Genomic DNA, 17991 nt, shown 5'->3' with positions numbered 1-17991 from the left:
CTTTTATTCAGTACTATCATATGGTAAAATCTTTTGGATCAAAAAAGTGTTTATTGTTTGGAAATGACCATTCAGAATATCACGTAAAGTTGAGACTCTAACATCTTGCAGAGATCTCTTCCACAACCCAAGAATTCTTACACTTATATAGCAACGGCATTTTTGGTTAATAACAGAGTGAACTTAGGATGAACTGTGCAATTCACAAACTCAGTACTGGATGTAAAAGTAATTTACATACACAGTAATCATCCCTATGTCGGTTATATGGGTACAACTGAGTTTTATGTCCTGGTGCAAAAGCTGACATTACGCAAAAACTTAAAATCCTCAGATTTAAAAAACAAAGTACAAGGGTACCTCTTTGGTCATTACGCTTATAATTTATCAGAATATTTGGACTTAAGAAAGTAAATTCTGATCAACACAAATGTTCATATCAAACACATTATTTTTGTGACTTTGTTAGGGTATGGACTGCTGATAGCAGTCTGTGGAAGCAACAAAATTGAATAACTGCTAGTATGAAGAAGTATGTAAAAACAATAGCTGAGCAGTATAAGAGGAAGAGCATCAGATTTTTTCAGAGTATCTGCTTTCTGCCTAGTACGCAATGTGTGTCAAAATGAATCTATGGGGTTCAAGGCTTTGTAGCATTTATTAAATTCAATTTACAATTATAAATAATACATAAAGAGTGAGAGCAACTCAAACAGTTTTACTTACAAGTGTTCAATGTGAGCACCAAGCATCTCACACTGAGTCAATAGGAGAGTTCTTTCCTAACCTTGATCAGTGTGTCTGGAGTAACTGTTGCAACACTGCTGTTTCTAAAGTTGGATATATCAGCTGGTAACAGATACACATACACACGATCCTTTATGAAGTCTCAAAGATAGAAATCACATGGCATCAGATCATGTGTGAACATGGAGATCACGCAAAACAAGCTCTGTCATCTGGCCCCTCGCGACCATCCAGCAGGCCGGTACAATGCCGTTTAACCAGTCTAGCACTGAGTTATACCACTGAGGCAGCATACCATGTTGCTGTCCAATAAAGTTCTGTGGTTCAGCTTCTCCCAATTGAGGAAAGAGCACACATCTAGCGCATCATGATAAGAAACACCAGTTGCATCACCAAAAAGGCCCATAAACATTCTGCTGGGACAGAGCATAAAAATTTTCAATTTAGGGAAGCATCATTGCTAGTGTACCATTTCATGAGGATTTTCTGTCATCAGACGTGCACATTGTGTGTTTTCACATTTGCACTTAGGTGAAATGTTATTCATCACTGAAGATGACATGATCCAAAAATCTTCATTGTCTTGCAGCAACATTTCATTTGCATGTAAAATTTAGTCTGTAGGCTTTAGAGCTTGTAACAACTGCAAACGTTGTAAGCATCTCCTTAAAGGTCTCCACACAGATGCCACTGGAACTGCTAATTCAGGACTATCATTCTGAACCGATTTCTTGGGGGTACGTGTGAAAGATTCACTCATTCAACACATTCTTTTGTCACTTGTGGTTGTTCCATACTTCTCACTTTGTGCACAGGCAAACAAACAAAATAGTTGCTCTTTCACTTGATGTATTATTTATAAATGTAAGTTGATTGTAGTAAATGTCATAAAGCCTTAAAACCCATATATTCATTTTCAAACATTCAATGTAACACCAACCGACTCATCAATAATATGAAGATTACCTCTAAATTCCCATAAGTCAATTGCATTTTATGCTTCTAGTTATTGCAGTATTGTTTTTCACCTTTCATTTCTCTTCCTCTTGTAATCCATCTTTGCTTCCTATTCTGTCTGTTCTATCATCTCTGCTCTAAGTCTGTTATAATGTTTACCAAATGTATTTTCTTTGACCTACTTTTTCTCTAATACCTTCTCCTTTACATTTGCCCTTTTCTTCCTCCACTTTCTTAAAACACATGGGTCCCTCTCAGCATAAAGTCTGAGAAACCTGCCCTGCCTTTCCAGTCTTCCCCCATCAATCTTTATTTTCTCTCTGAAGAGGGAACATTGAGTTATGAAAGTTAGGATTATACTGTCTTCTGTTGGTAGTACTAGGATTAACATTAGTGTAACACACTGAGATAAAACTCAGCACAGCGCCCATAGGGAACTGCTGAATCATTAAAAGACAAATGCTCCATAACAATTACTTTGGTCACTGAAAATCATAAGTAGTTAACAACAATGTGTTAATAAATCTAACATGTCAATATATAAGACTGCCCCAGATTCAGTCATTAATTCCATATGTTACTTTTGCTCTCATAGAAGTAAACACAGTATTGTCTGCAAGCTAATGTTGGCAGACACTGGAATGCAGACAATTCTGGTCAAGCCTACACTCCAGTCTTGCAGCATATCTGACCTAAGACTTTGCTACTCATGACCCCACCCATAGTTGCCAATCTCTCTCTCTCTCTCTCTCTCTCTCTCTCTCTCTCTCTCTCTCTCTCTGTGTGTGTGTGTGTGTGTGTGTGTGTGTGTGTGTGTGTGTGTGTGTGTGTGGGTGGATGTGTGGGTGTGGGTGTGGGCGCCTGCGCGCTGAAAGAATGAGGCTGAATCAAATATAAACAGGAATTTTTATTTAAGCTTCAGAAAAATTCATACATATGAACTTATTTTTCTGTATAGTCTCCTCAGTGAGATATACATTTTTCCCCAGAGAGAGGTAATTTCTTGAACCCATTTTCATAAAATGAATGTGGCTGTTGTGCACGAACACTTTGACGAAACACTTTGAAGGAACACTTTTTGTGCTCTGCTGTGAGATTAGGCACCTAACTTGAAGACACTTTCCGAAACCAAGGTTGTCAGTACTGATCTGCTGAGCACAAACATAGCTTATGTCAACAACAGTATCAATTTCAGCAACTGTTATTCAGCAACCATCTTCAATAAGCTGGCTAACAATGTGAATATTTCTCCTCAGTTATGCTGGTCCTAGGGCAATGTCGATGAGTTGCATTCCCAAAAGATTTGCATCCATGTAAAAACTGTTTGGGCCATGCATACACTTGAGTCTTTTTCAGGGCATTGTCCCTGAACTTAATCACAAATCTTTTCAAAATTTCAGATGGTTTTATGCCCTCTGTTGTGAGAAACTTGATTATATTGCATTGTATAACAGATTACGACGTCTCTTGCTCTGAATAAAGAAACGGTACGACAATATTCTAGTTGTGGGGAACATACACTGGAAACAAAAGCAACAATGAGCAGAGATCACGCCGTTCTCTGTTTACAAAAAGGTGTGTAAGACAAAAATTTAGGTTTACATTTGATTCACTCTCTTAATTGTGCCAACAGGGTATGTATAATTCATCTGTAGTTGAGTATCTGTTTATTCTCATTTTTGTTTATTTTTTTCCATTCTGAAGATTCTGTTCCTGTGAAATTTTCTGAGTCTTTTTCATGTCTTTGAAATAGAGGGGGAAAACAATAATTTGCAGAAGTAAAGCCGTCAGAACAGGATAGCATTTTGCACAGTATATGGATATGACCTGTGAATAAGTAGTAGCAGTAGTAACAGACAATTGCATGATGTAATTTCTTAATAGGTAAGATATGACATATTAATTAGTGTGACAAAAATAAGTTGCAATTTGTGCTTCTTCCACCACCAAAGTTAGTGAAGAAGTGTTCAATAAATCCTAGAAAATTCAGGTCCCATGTAAAATAACTAATTGGTTAAAAGCCTCACTCATCAACCAGTCTGCTGTGTTAATTAGTTTCATGTCCCATGAGTCATGTGTACAATTAATTGTAATGATGTGGAACAAGCCACATGTGTTAGTAATTCCTATCCACTATCTTTTACAGACTACAAAAACAGAAATTGTTATATTGAATAGAAGAAGCTGTCGTGGAGAAATTTCTTCAGTTTGTTTTCAAATTTAACCTTGGTGTCTGTCAGACATTTTATATCACTGGGTAGGTTTTCAAAAATTTTGGTTGCAGCATTTGTGTCCCTTTTTGTGTCAAACACACCCTTAATCGGAGTAACGAATGTCATTTTTTCTTCTGTATTGTAAGTTGGTACACCTTTGTTTCCTCAGAACTGCAGTGGATTATCTACAATAAACTGCATGAGGGAATAAATATACTGTGAGGCAGTAGTCAAAATGCTTAACTCCTTAAACAGATGTCTACAAGATGATCATAGGTAAGCACCATGTATTAATCTTACAGCATATTTTTGAGCAATAAAGACTTTCTTTCTAAAAGATGAGTTACCGCAGAACATCATTCCATAGGTGACATTGAATGAAAGTATGCAAAATATGTCAACTTACTGATTTGTCTCGCTCCAGGATTTGCAATAATTTGAAGTGCAAATGTGGCTGAATTTAGTTGTTTTACAAGTTCCAAAATGGGATTTTTCAGTTTACATCAATATGGACAACCAAAAATTTGAAGTTTACATTCTAGTTGTTATTTCTTTATCATGTGTTATACTTATTATTGGTGTTATACTTCTAGAAGTGCAGAACTGAATATATTATGTCTTTTTGAAATTGAGAGCAAGACCAATTGCGAAAACCACTCAGTAATATTTTTAAGAACATTATTTAGTATTTCTTCTGTTGCAATACATATGTTTGGACTCATAACAATACTAGTCTCATACATAAAAAGAACTAATTCTGCTTCCTTTGTATTAAAAAGGAGGTCATTTGCATATATGACAAACAATAGCTGACCTAAGACTGAGCTTTGTGGAACCTGTAAGAGATTTCTGTGTACTCAGAAGAATCTCCCCCGTTTACACTGTTTGATTAAGTATAACTTTCTGCATTCTTTTGGTTTGATATAGCTCGTCCAGTGGTTGGTTATATCATCAACTCCACGAAACCTCAGTTTATCTAGGGGAATATTGGGTTGACACAGTCAAATGCCTTAGATAGGTCACTGCAAATAGCATCTCTGCTACTTTGTTATTCAATGCTTGTAAAGTTTGGTGAGTAACTGTGTAAATTTCAGCAGAACAACTGTTCTCAAATCCTCACAGTGATTTACAGAGAACATTACTGTTGCAAAAATTTTTGAAAATGTCAGTAGTGATATGGGTCATTTGTTATTGGTATCTCTCCTATCACCTTTCCTATAGAGGGGTTTAACAATGGCATATTTCAATCTCTCTGGAAAAATGTGGAAAGAAAAAATGGCAAAAGGAAATCTTAAATCTTGCATTACAAAAATTATATACACAGAATTGTCATTGGATGCCCACCAGATAAACTTTCTACTGATTGACACAGAAAAAGCAGAGTGTTGAACAGCAAATGAATCAAATTAAAATGAATAAGGTGCCCATGGCCTGATGGGATTCCTATTCAGTTTTACAGAGAGTTCTTGATCCCTTCTTCAGTTTGCTTTTATCATAAATCTCCTGCACTGTCACGTAACAAGTAACTGGAAGAAAGTGCTGGTTACTGCAGTGTAAAAGGAAAAAGAAGGAATGTGGAAAATACAAACCAATATCCTTACTGTCAGTCCACTTCAGGATCCCTGAAAATACTCTAAGCTAAAATATAATGACTTTTCTAAAGAGGGGGGAGCTTCTGTCTATAAATCAACATGGATTTAGAAAGCACCACTAATGCAAAAAAAAAAAAAAACAGCTTGCCATTTTCACAAATAATACACTGTAACACACAGCAAAACATGGATGCAAGACAACAGGCAGATTCTATATTTTTAGCTTTCTGTGTACACTGTACCACACAGTAGTTCGTTAAGAAAAGTTTGAGCATATGAAATAAGTTCTTAAAAGTGTGACTGGATCAAAGACTTTAAGCAATATACAGCATGTCATCCTGGATGGTGAGTGATCATTGTGAGAGACAAAACTAATTTCAAGAGTGTCCTAGAGTAGTGTGATAGAATCATTTATGTTCTCTGTCAGATAGGGTGGGCCACAATCCGAGACTATTTGCTGATGACAAATTGATGAAATATAGGCGTAAAGTTGCAAACTGACATGAAGTGAAATGAGCAACGCAAGGTCAGTTTTAGAGAAGATGAGTTTTTGACTACAGTTTAATGGGAGGGTCCTGACAAAGAGAAGTGCACCTGTAAATAAGACTACATACAGAATGCTTGTGCCATCCACTCTCCAGTATGGTTCAAATATTTATGATCCCAAACAAGTTGGATAAAATAAGAACACTGAAGCATTTCAGAGTTGTGTTGAAAATTTTTTTATTGGCTGATTTGACCAGTACGAGAGTGCTATGGAAATGCCCCATTAGCTTAATTGTGAATCCTTGCAGGGAAGCAAAACACTATGAGCAAATTTAGAGAACCAACATGTGCAACAGGCTGCTGAATGATTACACTACTTCCCAATATTTATTTTACATAAGGAGATAACAGAGATATTAAGACTCATAGGCAAGTATAAAGGTAGGCATAAGTGAAACGGAAAAGGAATGACTAGCAATGATATAAAGTACCCTCCATCATATACTGCACAGAGGCTTACAGAGTATACAAGCAGATATTCATATGTACATATAGAAGCAGGCAAGTAGTAGTAATTGAGATGAAGCAGAACAACTGTCCGTGATAAGAGGACCTGGACTCCCGCACAACATGTTAATCACATGCATTGGCTGATCATTTAATATTCAGTCTGTACTTGGCTTGTGTTATATATACTTTGCTTACACAGTATGCTCCTCTTTTACTCTATCCTCTTCCTGATGGCTTACATTCCCATACCTGTCAGTTCAAGAAGTTTGTTTACTTCGTATCTATACCCAATTTCAATCCATCTCTCTCTCTCTCTCTCTCTCTCTCTCTCTCTCTCTCTCTCTCTCTCTCTCTCTCTCTCTCTCCCTCCCTCCCTCCCCCCCCCCCCCCCCCTCTCCCACTCCCTCCCCCCTCCTTTTGGCATTGGTTGTTCTTTATACTTAGTGCCCTAAACTTTATTATTATTGTCCTACCAAGTTCTTTTGTTAGTTCAATTAAGATTAAGATTCTTTGAGTAACATCTGTCTTCTCTTGTACATTACGTGTTATTCAGCACTCAGATCTCCTTAGCCATAGCTCTTACCATCCTCTATGGTTTATGGTAACGTTGAATTGCATTGAATATTTATGTTCCCTTAATTTACTGCTCCCATTCTTCTGTCTATTTACTTAATGCTACAGTTTTCCTACTTGCCTTAGTTTTCAACACATCCCTTGGATGCTATTATAGTTTCCTGCATTGGGACGTGTAATTAAAAAATCCATTACATCACTGTGTTGTCTATTCTAGTCTGATAACACTGCTAGTCACTTGTGGGTATCACTAAACATACCAAACATGTCAAGCTACTTCACATTACTTTTAAAATCAGGGTAATTTTGAGAGTTTTTGTATTTTTCTCCATTCATAAAATTTTTAATTCAGAGTATAAAATATATATATAATGAAACTTATAGAAAAAATAATTTGCCTGTTTAAAGCAGGCATGTAATCATATTTTCTTCTGAACAGATATATATCAACAATGTTAAAATTAATGGATAAAACAGAACATCCAGTATATCTTCTGAAAATACTTATTCATATTATGTAATGATTACTTGATGGCAACTTCTTCAGATGTAATTTCTGAGACCAGTGAAACAGAAAAAAAGGAATGAGCCCTGAACATCAAGTTGACTGTTTCACATTTCCTCTATGACACTTGCAAGAAACTTGGCTTGAAAACTATAAAAGAAGGAGGCATAAATTTGTAATGTCATACTTCAACACAAACTATTATTTCATTTTTTAAAAAAAGACACACATAACATTCAGTTTACCAGGAAATGAGTGGGCACGCTTTCGTCTATCAGCCCAAGCTAGGTAAAATTGCTCTGTATGCCGTGTGAGAGTAGGATCTCGCAGGTTCTGTAACATTCCCAAGATACAATTCTTAAAATGCAAATGTATGATTTACAACATAAAGGTCAATAATGAAATAAATATTTACAGTTAAGTTAAAAGAACCTACTCATCAAGTGCAGAAATAGTTTGCATATTTTCAGGATGTTTCCGTAGTTTTCTTCTTAATCAGTCAAATTACTATTGTTTCAGTAAGTACATGTAAATAACATAATTTAGTGACTGAGAGCTGGTAGTGGAGACAGCAGTATTGTTAAACTGTGAACATTATCTCATCAGCGAGTTTTGCAAGATTCTACAAGGAGAGACAAGATTAAGAGCATGAAATCATGGATGAAGAAATGTGAAGGAGTGGGAGCTTAAAATAATTGCTTGATTTTTTCAGGAGTGTAGTGCAAAGTTACTTCAATAAATACTGTACGTAAGGATTTTTAAGTGTGCGCACACACACACACACACACACACACACACACACACACACACACACACACACACATGAAAGAGGGTGGTAGTACAGCAAAAGAGATGTTGTTGGTGGTGGTGTTGATCAGCAATGTGGTACAAGTGTGGGCAGAAGGGTGCACATGGAGCAGAGAGATAGATGGATAGATGGAGTGAGCAGCGGCACGGATGGAGGGATCAGAGGCACAGGTGGGTTCGGCCAAGAGAGAGGCACAGGCGGGTTCAGCCGAGAGAGAGAGGCACAGGCGGCTTCGGCCAAGAGAAAGGCACAGGCGGGTTCGGCCTAGAGGCACAGGCGGGTTCGGCCGAGAGGCACAGGCGGGTTCGGCCGAGAGGCACAGGCGGGTTCGGCCAACAGGCACAGGCGGATTTGGCCGAGAGGGCTGATGGGAGAGAGGTGGACGGGGTTGGCCGAGAGGCAGACGGGAGTGAGGTGGATGGGGCTGGCTGAGAGTTGGAAGGGAGTGAGGTGGATGGGGCTGGCTGAGAGTTGGAAGGGAGTGAGGTGGATGGGGCTGGCTGAGAGTTGGAAGGGAGCAAGGTAGACGGGGCTGGCCATGAGGCAGACATTGGGTGGGGAAGGGGGGGGGGTTATGAGGCTGAGAGGTAGATGGAGGAGGCCGAGAGACAGGTCAGGGAGGCCCACAGGTGAGCGTGGTAGGGGGTGCTGAGAGCTGAGTGGGGCGGTCCAATAGGTTGGTGGTGGTGAAGTAGGTGGAGTGGGGCATGTGGAGAGGTGGGTGGGGGGGATTGGGAGAGAGGAGGGTGGACAGGCGGGCAGGGGTGGACATAGAGGTAGGTGGGGGAGTGCCGAGGGGTGGGTGGGGGGAGGGCCGAGAGGCAGGTGGTGGGGGTCAGAGAGGCGGGCAAGGCGGGACCTAGAGGCGGGCAAGGTGGGACCTAGAGGCAGGCAAGGCGGGACCTAGAGGCGGGTGGAGGGAGGCCGAGAGCTGGGCAGTGGGGTCTGAGAGGCGGGCAGTGGAAAGGTTGGTGTGGGGGGGGGGGTGTGACTAAGAGGTGGGGGGGGGGTGAATTATTTAGTTTGGAAACAGCACCTCTCAGTCTCTGCCATACCCTTTCCCCCAAGTGATCTTTCTAGTAATGCACATAGGAGAGTATCTGCTGAGTTTGGAAGCTAGGAAAGAGGTAATGGGAAACTGAAGCAGTGGATTGTGTTATGAATTGTGCCTGAGTATCTGCACTGTTAAAGAGGCAAGGATCAGACCTCATATGGCACACATTTTTAATCAAAAGGAAGTTTCACAATGGTTTAGGGATTTGACAAAATGAGTGTTTCATTATTGGGGGATATATGCCAGATTTTTCAAGAAACTAACAAAACGTGCCGTCAAACTGGCTGAACTCAGTCCATTCAAAGACTCACAGTTACTGAGAGAAAGAAAGAAAGAGATAGATAGAGAGAGAGAGAGAGAGAGAGAGAGAAGGATTGTTTTCCTTGCTTTACTTTAATTTTTTCTCTCTCTTTTAGTCATTCGATCTGTAAGGCATATGGCAGTGTTACATTTTATTGCAAGCAATGGCTTTTCAGGACAGACTTAATTTACATTGTTACTATGAGAAGCAATGACTTCTCACAATACAGATGCAGCACAGACCAGTTGATATGAATACGAAAGTGAAACTGACTATCACAGTTGTGCTTTCAATTAAAATATTCATTTTAATTTTCTACATTAAAACTTGTACTGAATTATATCTAATTTTGAGTATTACAGAATAATGAAGAATATTACTTACCTTCAATTCTGGATCTTCATTTTGTGGTGTATGAGTTATTAAGATAGCATCTGGATCTGGAAAAAAATTGGAAGATATTTGTACTTGAAAGATCATGCAGGAATTAAATCAGCATGCCTGAATATAAGGAAACAACCTCATTTTCTTTTGCTGTTAGTGACTGTTGTTGATCAACTGTTGCTTAATGTACTATGTTGCCTAATCAACTGAAATCATGCCTTTAATAAGAGAGGAACATTTTGAAATTATCATAGAGTCTCTGTTCCTTAATCTTTTACATTCCCATCTCAGGAAAGAAGGATGTCATTCACTGCATTTACATAGTTCATTATTAATTAGCAATGAGTATATGAAAATCTTCATCTGTTACCTTCTAAATCACACAACCACAGAGCATTCCTCACATTGCCAAGCACATACTGTATTACTTGGGTCACACACATTTTCCACTGCAATACTAATACTAACTTGTAGAGAAGACTAAATAAATCACATATGTTACATCTCTCTGCAAAGTAAAAACTCAATTAATGAATTATATACTCTTAAAAATAGTAGCTGCCATCTGTGAGTATTAAAGGACTATCTTTCAAGCTCCTGATCAACAGCAATAAACAAATTTTAAAAAAAGACATTTGGTGGAAGTTGAAAAGGGGGGGGGGGGGGGGGGGGGGAGAGGAGGAAGCCCAGAGAGTGATTTTTAGTGAGGATGTTAGAACACTAAGTCCACAACTTTAATTAAGAGTCCAGGAGTCAAAAGTATTAGAAAAGTCAACCTGCAAGTCATGGTGAATTCACGGCAGTCGCCGTGATATGGGTCCCCATGAGGGCAATGTACTGCAAAAACTGCTTAATGTGTGCCATTCTAAGTATTCTGTGGCCCAGCAAACTACTGAATGCTACAGGAACTTGCAACAGGGCAGTTCAGATGCATGTGCAGAGAGAACAAAATAGGCTTAAGTGTTATGTATTACACTGTTTAAAGGTTCCTACAGAATCTGAAGCACCAGTAACAGCTATTATACATTATACTGCAGATTACTCTCCAATGAGACTACAGCTCATTTCAGGTTCTTCATTAATTGTTGCCATATATGCAAGTTGAATAACTTCCCACTGACAAGCAGAATCAATTTTTACATGCATTCATTGAACTCTTACACATTACACCTATTGATTAAGTAGCTTAAATACAATCATCTCTGTAGTAATAAATTAGCAGCTCATACCAGTGATGCACAATTACAAAAAGCACAGTATGGTGTGTGTGTGTGTGTGTGTGTGTGTGTGTGTGTGTGTGTGGGGGGGGGGGGGGGGTGGGTGGGGGGGGGGGTGTACACATGTGTGCATGCGCATGTGTTGGGAACAGGGTGAAATAAGGATGGTCAAGGATACTGTGTGGGTTGGGCAGGTGGTGGAGGCTGAGGACAACCTATCCACATTCTTCCAGAATCTCTACACCTGTTCCTCGATTCTCTTCACCCTGTTCCCCGCAGCCCAACAAGTCGCCTTCCTCATTGTCGACCTTCACCTCAAAGATGGCTACATCAGTACCTCCCCATATCAAAACTATGCATCACCAACAATGCCTTTGCTTAGACAACTGCTGCTCATTCCACACCAAGCAGTTGCTTCTATACTGCTTAGCCATCCATCCAGGATCATCGCATCTGCAGTGACAAGCAGTCCCTTTCCAAATATGCCAAGTGTCTCAACTGCAGTCCTCCTCCAAATATGTAATTGAGGCCTTCACAGGTTGAAATTACCTCCCCCATACCCATCGTCTAGTCACAATGGAGCACCCCTCTTCTGACTCAGTACCACTCAGGACTGGAGCAATTACATGACATTCTCTGTTAAGGTTTCAACTACCTCTTGTCTTGTGCCAAAATGAGAAATATCCTCCCCACTACCTCTCACAACCCTCCCACTGCCCACCCAACCTATGCAATATTGTTGTCCATACCTATTCTGCCTATGCTTCCAACAATTTGCCCCATGGTTCATAATCCTGTGACAGACATAGTTCCAGGACCTGTCCCGTACATCCCCCCACTACCACCTACTCCAGTCTTGTCAGAGGCATCTCCTACTGAATCAAAGGCATGGCCATATGTAAAAGCAGCCCTGTGATCTACCAGCATATCTGTAACCATTAAGCTGCATTCTATGTGGACCTGACAACTACCCTGCTGTCTGTTCACATGAATGGTCACCACCAAACTGTGCCCAAGAGACAGCTGGAGCCCGTAATTGCTGAGCATGTCACCCAAAACAATGTGCTCGAATCCAGTGACTGTTTCACAGCCTTTCTGAACTGTGCAGACAGGAACTCGCCTTCTGCAATGTATCTTGCATTCAGGTAACCCCCCTGGCCTCAGACTTAATTGGTTCCTGTTCTCCACATATCTATCCTCTTTCCTCATCATATTCCAATCCTACAACCCCCCCTCCCCCCTCCCAGCACACAGCCTCTGAATGCTTCACCTAGCAGCCCCACCATCCCGTCCCCACCACAACCTACACTGATAGCCCTTCTCCTCTCCATCCCTCTGAGATGCCATACCCCACCTGGCAAAGATTGCTGCTCAGCTTAGATGCAGGCACAATGAGTCCTTAGTTAGCACCTGGAGGCAACAGTGGCCAAGTGTAAGTGCGTTTGCGTGTGAACTGGGCTTGTGTGAATGTATGTGGGTTTTGTTTTGTCTACGTCTGGTGAAGGATTCGGTCCGATAGCTGAATAATTTCTAACAGTCTTTTGCACTGTGCCTGTCTGCCACTCAACAAGTCCTCTATGGGGTTAGTAGCAATCTATTCTTTTCATACTGGATCGATTTTAAAGCAAACTTGGTACACATATCACTAATTGTCTGGAAAGAAGCACTTTGTGGGCAAGTACCTCACATAGTAATGGAGGTGTAAAAGTAGTCCTCCCTTACTGTGATGTGCGCAGAGCACTGACTGCCTGTTCAATTGGAATTCCTGCATGATAGCTGTGCCTGGCAGATTGCATTACAATCCCTGCAGGTGCAATGTGCATAAATTACCTGCTGAGAAAGTGTCTGTTACAATACATTTGATTCACCAAAAACATATTTTTCAGGTTTGTTAAGCTCATTGTGACAATTCCGAATTTGTTTCGCCCATGGGGGTGGGGGACATGAGGGGGCAAAGACAGTGACGTATTAGCATATTTCTGTAATGCCTGAAGCAATTTCTACCAGACTTGGTGTGTGTATCACTTGTTGTCCAGTAAAAATTACTGTGCCAGTAAGACACCACTGTGAGGGTACAGGAGAAAAGGCCAACAAAAGCATAACTCAGAAACACCTGGAGCAATTCATTCACATTTGATATGAGCACGACTTTTTATTCATATGAAAATACTGTGGGAGTCAAATACCCCAGGGGATGGGGGTGGGAGTGATGATGAATATGGGGGCATGTAACTATGTTCGATAGTGACCTATTGGAGTTATATCCTTGTCTTAGTTTACTTGGAATATTTTAAAAATATGAAGCACAGTCCGTCTCTTAATACGTCAACCAGATCATGAGAAATGGAACCTACAAAAATCAGTGATTTCATGAGTGTGTTTCAGGTCAAAGATAACACCAAGAGACTGAACATGACAAATACATTTAACTTCCTCTCTGGAGTCACACATTGTAAAGGAGGAGGTAATCAGACAGTTGCCAGGGTGAAATATACATGGCATTCACTTCTTCAGATACAGCTGTGGACAGAAAATAGTATATTATAAAAACTGGACAAGTGTGAGTAGGACGTGCACTCTGAGGGTTCTGGACAAACTTAATTATGTGTATAAAACAATGGTCCAGGCTTCAAGATTTTTAACTGAAAGTCTAAGAACCCGACCTTGCCTAGGGTTTGGTTGGGTCACAGGTGGCGGAAAGTGAATCTTCCATCAGATATGATGGACAGCTGTGAATACAGAATAAGCAGTCCTGGACCACGGCAAAACAAAACCAAACACTCTCTGTAGCAAGTGGCAAAGTGGTCAGTGTCTGTTCATCAGTGGTGCGGCTGAAATTTATATTCTGGGACTAATAATTTCAGTCTTAACACTGTGAGTTTACTCAATGAGTCTACTCAACCCCACTTGATTCCAGGTACAATCACAATGGAGCATTTTTGATAATCACAATATTACCCCACATGGTCAATCCACCACCAGTATTACTGGTGCAACTGGTCTTACGGGTTCTGGAGCAGCCACGTTAAAATGTAATGTGATTCAACAGAGGAAGTCGGAGTTCTCTGGCCAACTTAAAACTGAAACAAATACATTTTTTACAATGCTTAACATACAACCACTTTTGCAACCAAGTAAACTTCATAAATTGGGAGATACATTGAAAGAAGAGAAGATTCAAACTTTGGCACTTCAAGAAACACGAATGACGGACAGTAACACCATGGATTTTGGTAATTATTGTCTTTTTAAAAGCAAAACAGATAAAAGAATACTTAATAACACACCACATCTGGGAGTTGCTTTTGCAGTCTTCAAAAATATTTTAAATTCAATAACAGAGGTAAATCCATTAATAATGCACTAATGACAATTTCTCTTAAATGTGCAAATAAAGCATACATTTTAATTAATGCCCATATGCCAGTCAATGAGGATACCCGTAAGAAATGTGAAGAAGTTAATGAAGCTTGGGAAACATTAGAAAACATCACCTCAAAAATTCCCTCAAACCATGTTAAAATTGTAATAGGTGATCTTAATGCTCAATTGGGTAAAGAGAAAAAATATAAGAAAACAGTGGGTGGATTTCCTGCGCATAAACCAAAATGGCCAAAAGCTTGTTGAAATGTGCAAAAATTTTAATCTTAAAATAATGTCAACACATTTTAAAGAGACCCCTTCTAAACAAAAACATGTATGAATTTTTTTCCGTCTTGCGACTCCAATGAAATGCGTATTTTTGTCACCAAATGTGTTTTGTTTTATTGAAATAAAATAACATCTTAATGAAACACATATACCATCTGGCTTGCTTTCTCCACCTAAAAACAGTTCATAACAAAAGATGTGGATTTTAGTACTTAAGATTTTTGCTCACACATTTAGAAGTACAGAAGTCCTTACATTTGTTTGTCAACTTATGTCTTTACTTACCGCTGAGATCTCAAAATTTGTCAGGAAGTCAGGGAAAGGTCAGGGAATTTCACTTGGGGAAACTTGTGGTGACCCTGCTTGAGCTAATTTAACCAGTAGGGCATGTTAGGACAGATGTGTACATTTACATGTGCTTAGCCCTGATTGGCTGGCATTTTATAGATATATTCATCAATGGTAAATTTCTAACGTGATTAGTTGGTCAGTTCTATGTGATTAGACCTTCTGCATCCTGCTCTGGTCCTGGTCTCCACTGTTTAATAATTGGTAATGGGAAATTGTGAAGGAATGCAAAGAATTAAGAATAACAGCATACCTGCTTGTGGAGGCATTGTGTCATTGAAAGGCACACGAACAAGACCACACACGCACACACACGCACACACGCACACACACACACACACACACACACACCACCACCACCACCACCACCACCACCACCACCACCACCACCCAAATTCACGTGTGGCTGCATTGTGCCAGCTGAATACACTGTGCTGGAACTGTAGCTCAACTGCGGTGAGGGTTTGTGTCAGGTGGAGGGGCGAAAGGAAATGGGGAGTGGGAGAAGGGGTTGGGGTAGGGTGGGTGAAGCCTGTGTGATATAGAAGCAAGATTTGAATGTGGAAGGGAGAGACAGCAGACGCAAGGGTTAGGAATCACAGGCACAAGCACTGGTGAGCTTGTGCAGCTCACAGCTACAATTCCGATGAAGTGGATTGAGAAGGGTGAGGCAGAACAGAGGAAGGAAATACTTTGAATGAAAGCTAGCAGAGTTCTCAATTGTTTTTATGTGACATTCAATGACTCGTGTCTCTATTATTTGGTGAGTTGTTAAAGTTATTCATCAAATTAACTCGTAAACATGCCAGTAAATATTCAGTCATTGGTGAAAAGAATCCAAAGTTTGCATGTTAGCCTAAAATCCCCCAAAACAGTTGTTTGATGAGGCCCAGGGTCTAGACCAGGTTTCAGAGTCATACAGCTGCTGAATTAGATTCACTAGCAGTCCTATATAGTTGAAAGTTCTTAATCCATCAAAAATAAAGATGACATTATGCAGAGATACGATATAAAATATAAAATCTTTCTGTCAGTGAAACGACACAGTTAATCCAAAGAAAAGTAGTAAAGCATAAAAATACCAATTTTATAAATGAAAGAAATGTAAATAATTATTTCACTTTCAACCTAAGACTACAGAAGCAGGAGGCGGTCTTACTGTGGGTTACAGCATCTCCAACTTCTTTGCAGATACTTTTGACACTCACTTAAAAAATACATTTTTCTGCAAGAAAAGTAAACATGTTCAAAAAAATAGTACATTATAAAAGATATATGAATGGCTCATTAATTTGTTTTGTTAGAATTAATGACGACACAGATCAACGTTTTATGGTTTTTGACTTATTACAAGTCTTGCATGACGTGCCAATATTGAAAATACTGCTTAATGGCAATTTCACAACACCCAAATGTATATGCTTATTAACACAGTAATATCATTAGACAACTATATAAACGTTATCAGCAAACATCTTAGGCATGTGTGAAGAAGCTGGTCTACCGTGGAAGCAAAATAATACGACATACAAAGCTAGGAAGACAAAGATGCATAGTCAAAGAGGGCATTCCTGGCCAAGAGAAATCTGCTAGTATCAAATATCGGCCTTGATCTGACAAAGAAATTTCTGAGAATGTATGTTTGTATTGTATAGTAATGAATCATGGACTGTAGGAAGACCAGAAAAGAAGAGAATCCAAGTGTGAGAGGTATGGTGCTATAGAAGGATATCAAAAATTACAGACTGATAAAATACAGAACAAGGTGGTTCTCCACAGAGTCAGTGAAGAAAGGACAAAAAGAAAGGGTAGGATGATAGAAAATAAAGGCCAGTATGATGCCACTGATTAAGAGCATGTGCACCTGATACCAGTCCAGCACGTAAAATGTCAAATTTACACCACAAGGTGAAGAATAACAATCAGTTAGTTTTATGGACCTTTTTTTTAAGTAAAAAATCTCTCGCATCTTATTCAGGAATACGGGAGAGTAACAAAGAGTTATAACTCACAGCACATAGACACATCAACTGTGTATACAATAATGTGCAACATTTAGAAGTAAATGGGGTATAGATTACCCCACTAACTTAACGTCACCTCTAGAAATCATTTACAGACCATGAAAACAATAGCCAATAATAATGGTACTTTTATCAACAAAGATTCAGTCATCCTAGCAGGATGATAATATTACAAACAAAATCAGTATTGAAAAATATGCCAGGACGCCTTTCTTTGGCTGCAAAAAGTGACTCTACCAACAATTGGGGGTACAGAGGATTGAGGGAACCAAATAGAGTTTACCCCAATCCAGAACTGGCACCATGAAGTTATTACTTCGCGCAAGGTTACACTCTTTATGGATCAGTTTATGAGTGAAGAATAAGTGTGGGCTGCTCATTAAACCACATCATCAGCAGTGTGGTTAATCAAAGTCTGTTGCCCTAGGGATTAATCTTATTATGGGTGAAATCAAACAATGGAACATAAGGAAAAGATTGCTACTCACCATAAAGATGACACACTGAGTTGCAGACAAGGCACAACAAAAAAACTGTTATACATTTACCTTTGGTCAGAGCTTTCTTCAGAAAAGAAAACACACACAGATTCATGCAAGCAAGTGCATGCCCCCCCCCCCC

The 17991-nt window shown here is 39.6% G+C and overlaps 1 protein-coding gene and 1 long non-coding RNA gene across 4 annotated transcripts in view; one reads left to right on the top strand and one right to left on the bottom strand.

The window, feature by feature from the left end:
• The window catches only part of LOC126480785 (uncharacterized), a 38752-nt gene that overhangs the window by 13993 nt on the left and 6768 nt on the right, over positions 1-17991 (top strand). Inside the window, exon 2 of one of the 2 annotated variants that reach the window (XR_007587467.1) lies at positions 4087-4193. The exons of the other annotated variant lie outside the window; for it this stretch is intronic. This is a non-coding gene — a long non-coding RNA (uncharacterized LOC126480785). The remainder of the gene's footprint in view (positions 1-4086; positions 4194-17991) is intronic. 2 annotated transcript variants of the gene reach the window in all.
• LOC126480784 (uncharacterized) overlaps positions 7481-17991 on the bottom strand; it is a 351871-nt gene continuing 341360 nt past the window's right edge. For both annotated transcript variants that reach the window (XM_050104096.1, XM_050104095.1), the window contains exons 11-13: positions 10131-10186; positions 7829-7916; positions 7481-7733 (exon numbers count right to left, since the gene is read on the bottom strand). In XM_050104096.1, the coding sequence (XP_049960053.1) occupies positions 7702-7733; positions 7829-7916; positions 10131-10186 (176 nt within the window). In that variant the 3' untranslated portion in view covers positions 7481-7701. The remainder of the gene's footprint in view (positions 7734-7828; positions 7917-10130; positions 10187-17991) is intronic.

Source organism: Schistocerca serialis, chromosome 5 (genome assembly GCF_023864345.2).
Source record: "Schistocerca serialis cubense isolate TAMUIC-IGC-003099 chromosome 5, iqSchSeri2.2, whole genome shotgun sequence".
In the NCBI taxonomy this organism is placed as follows: domain Eukaryota; kingdom Metazoa; phylum Arthropoda; class Insecta; order Orthoptera; family Acrididae; genus Schistocerca; species Schistocerca serialis.
The sequence above is the reverse complement of the archived record's forward strand: the minus strand, read 5'-3'. Positions and strand labels throughout refer to the sequence as shown.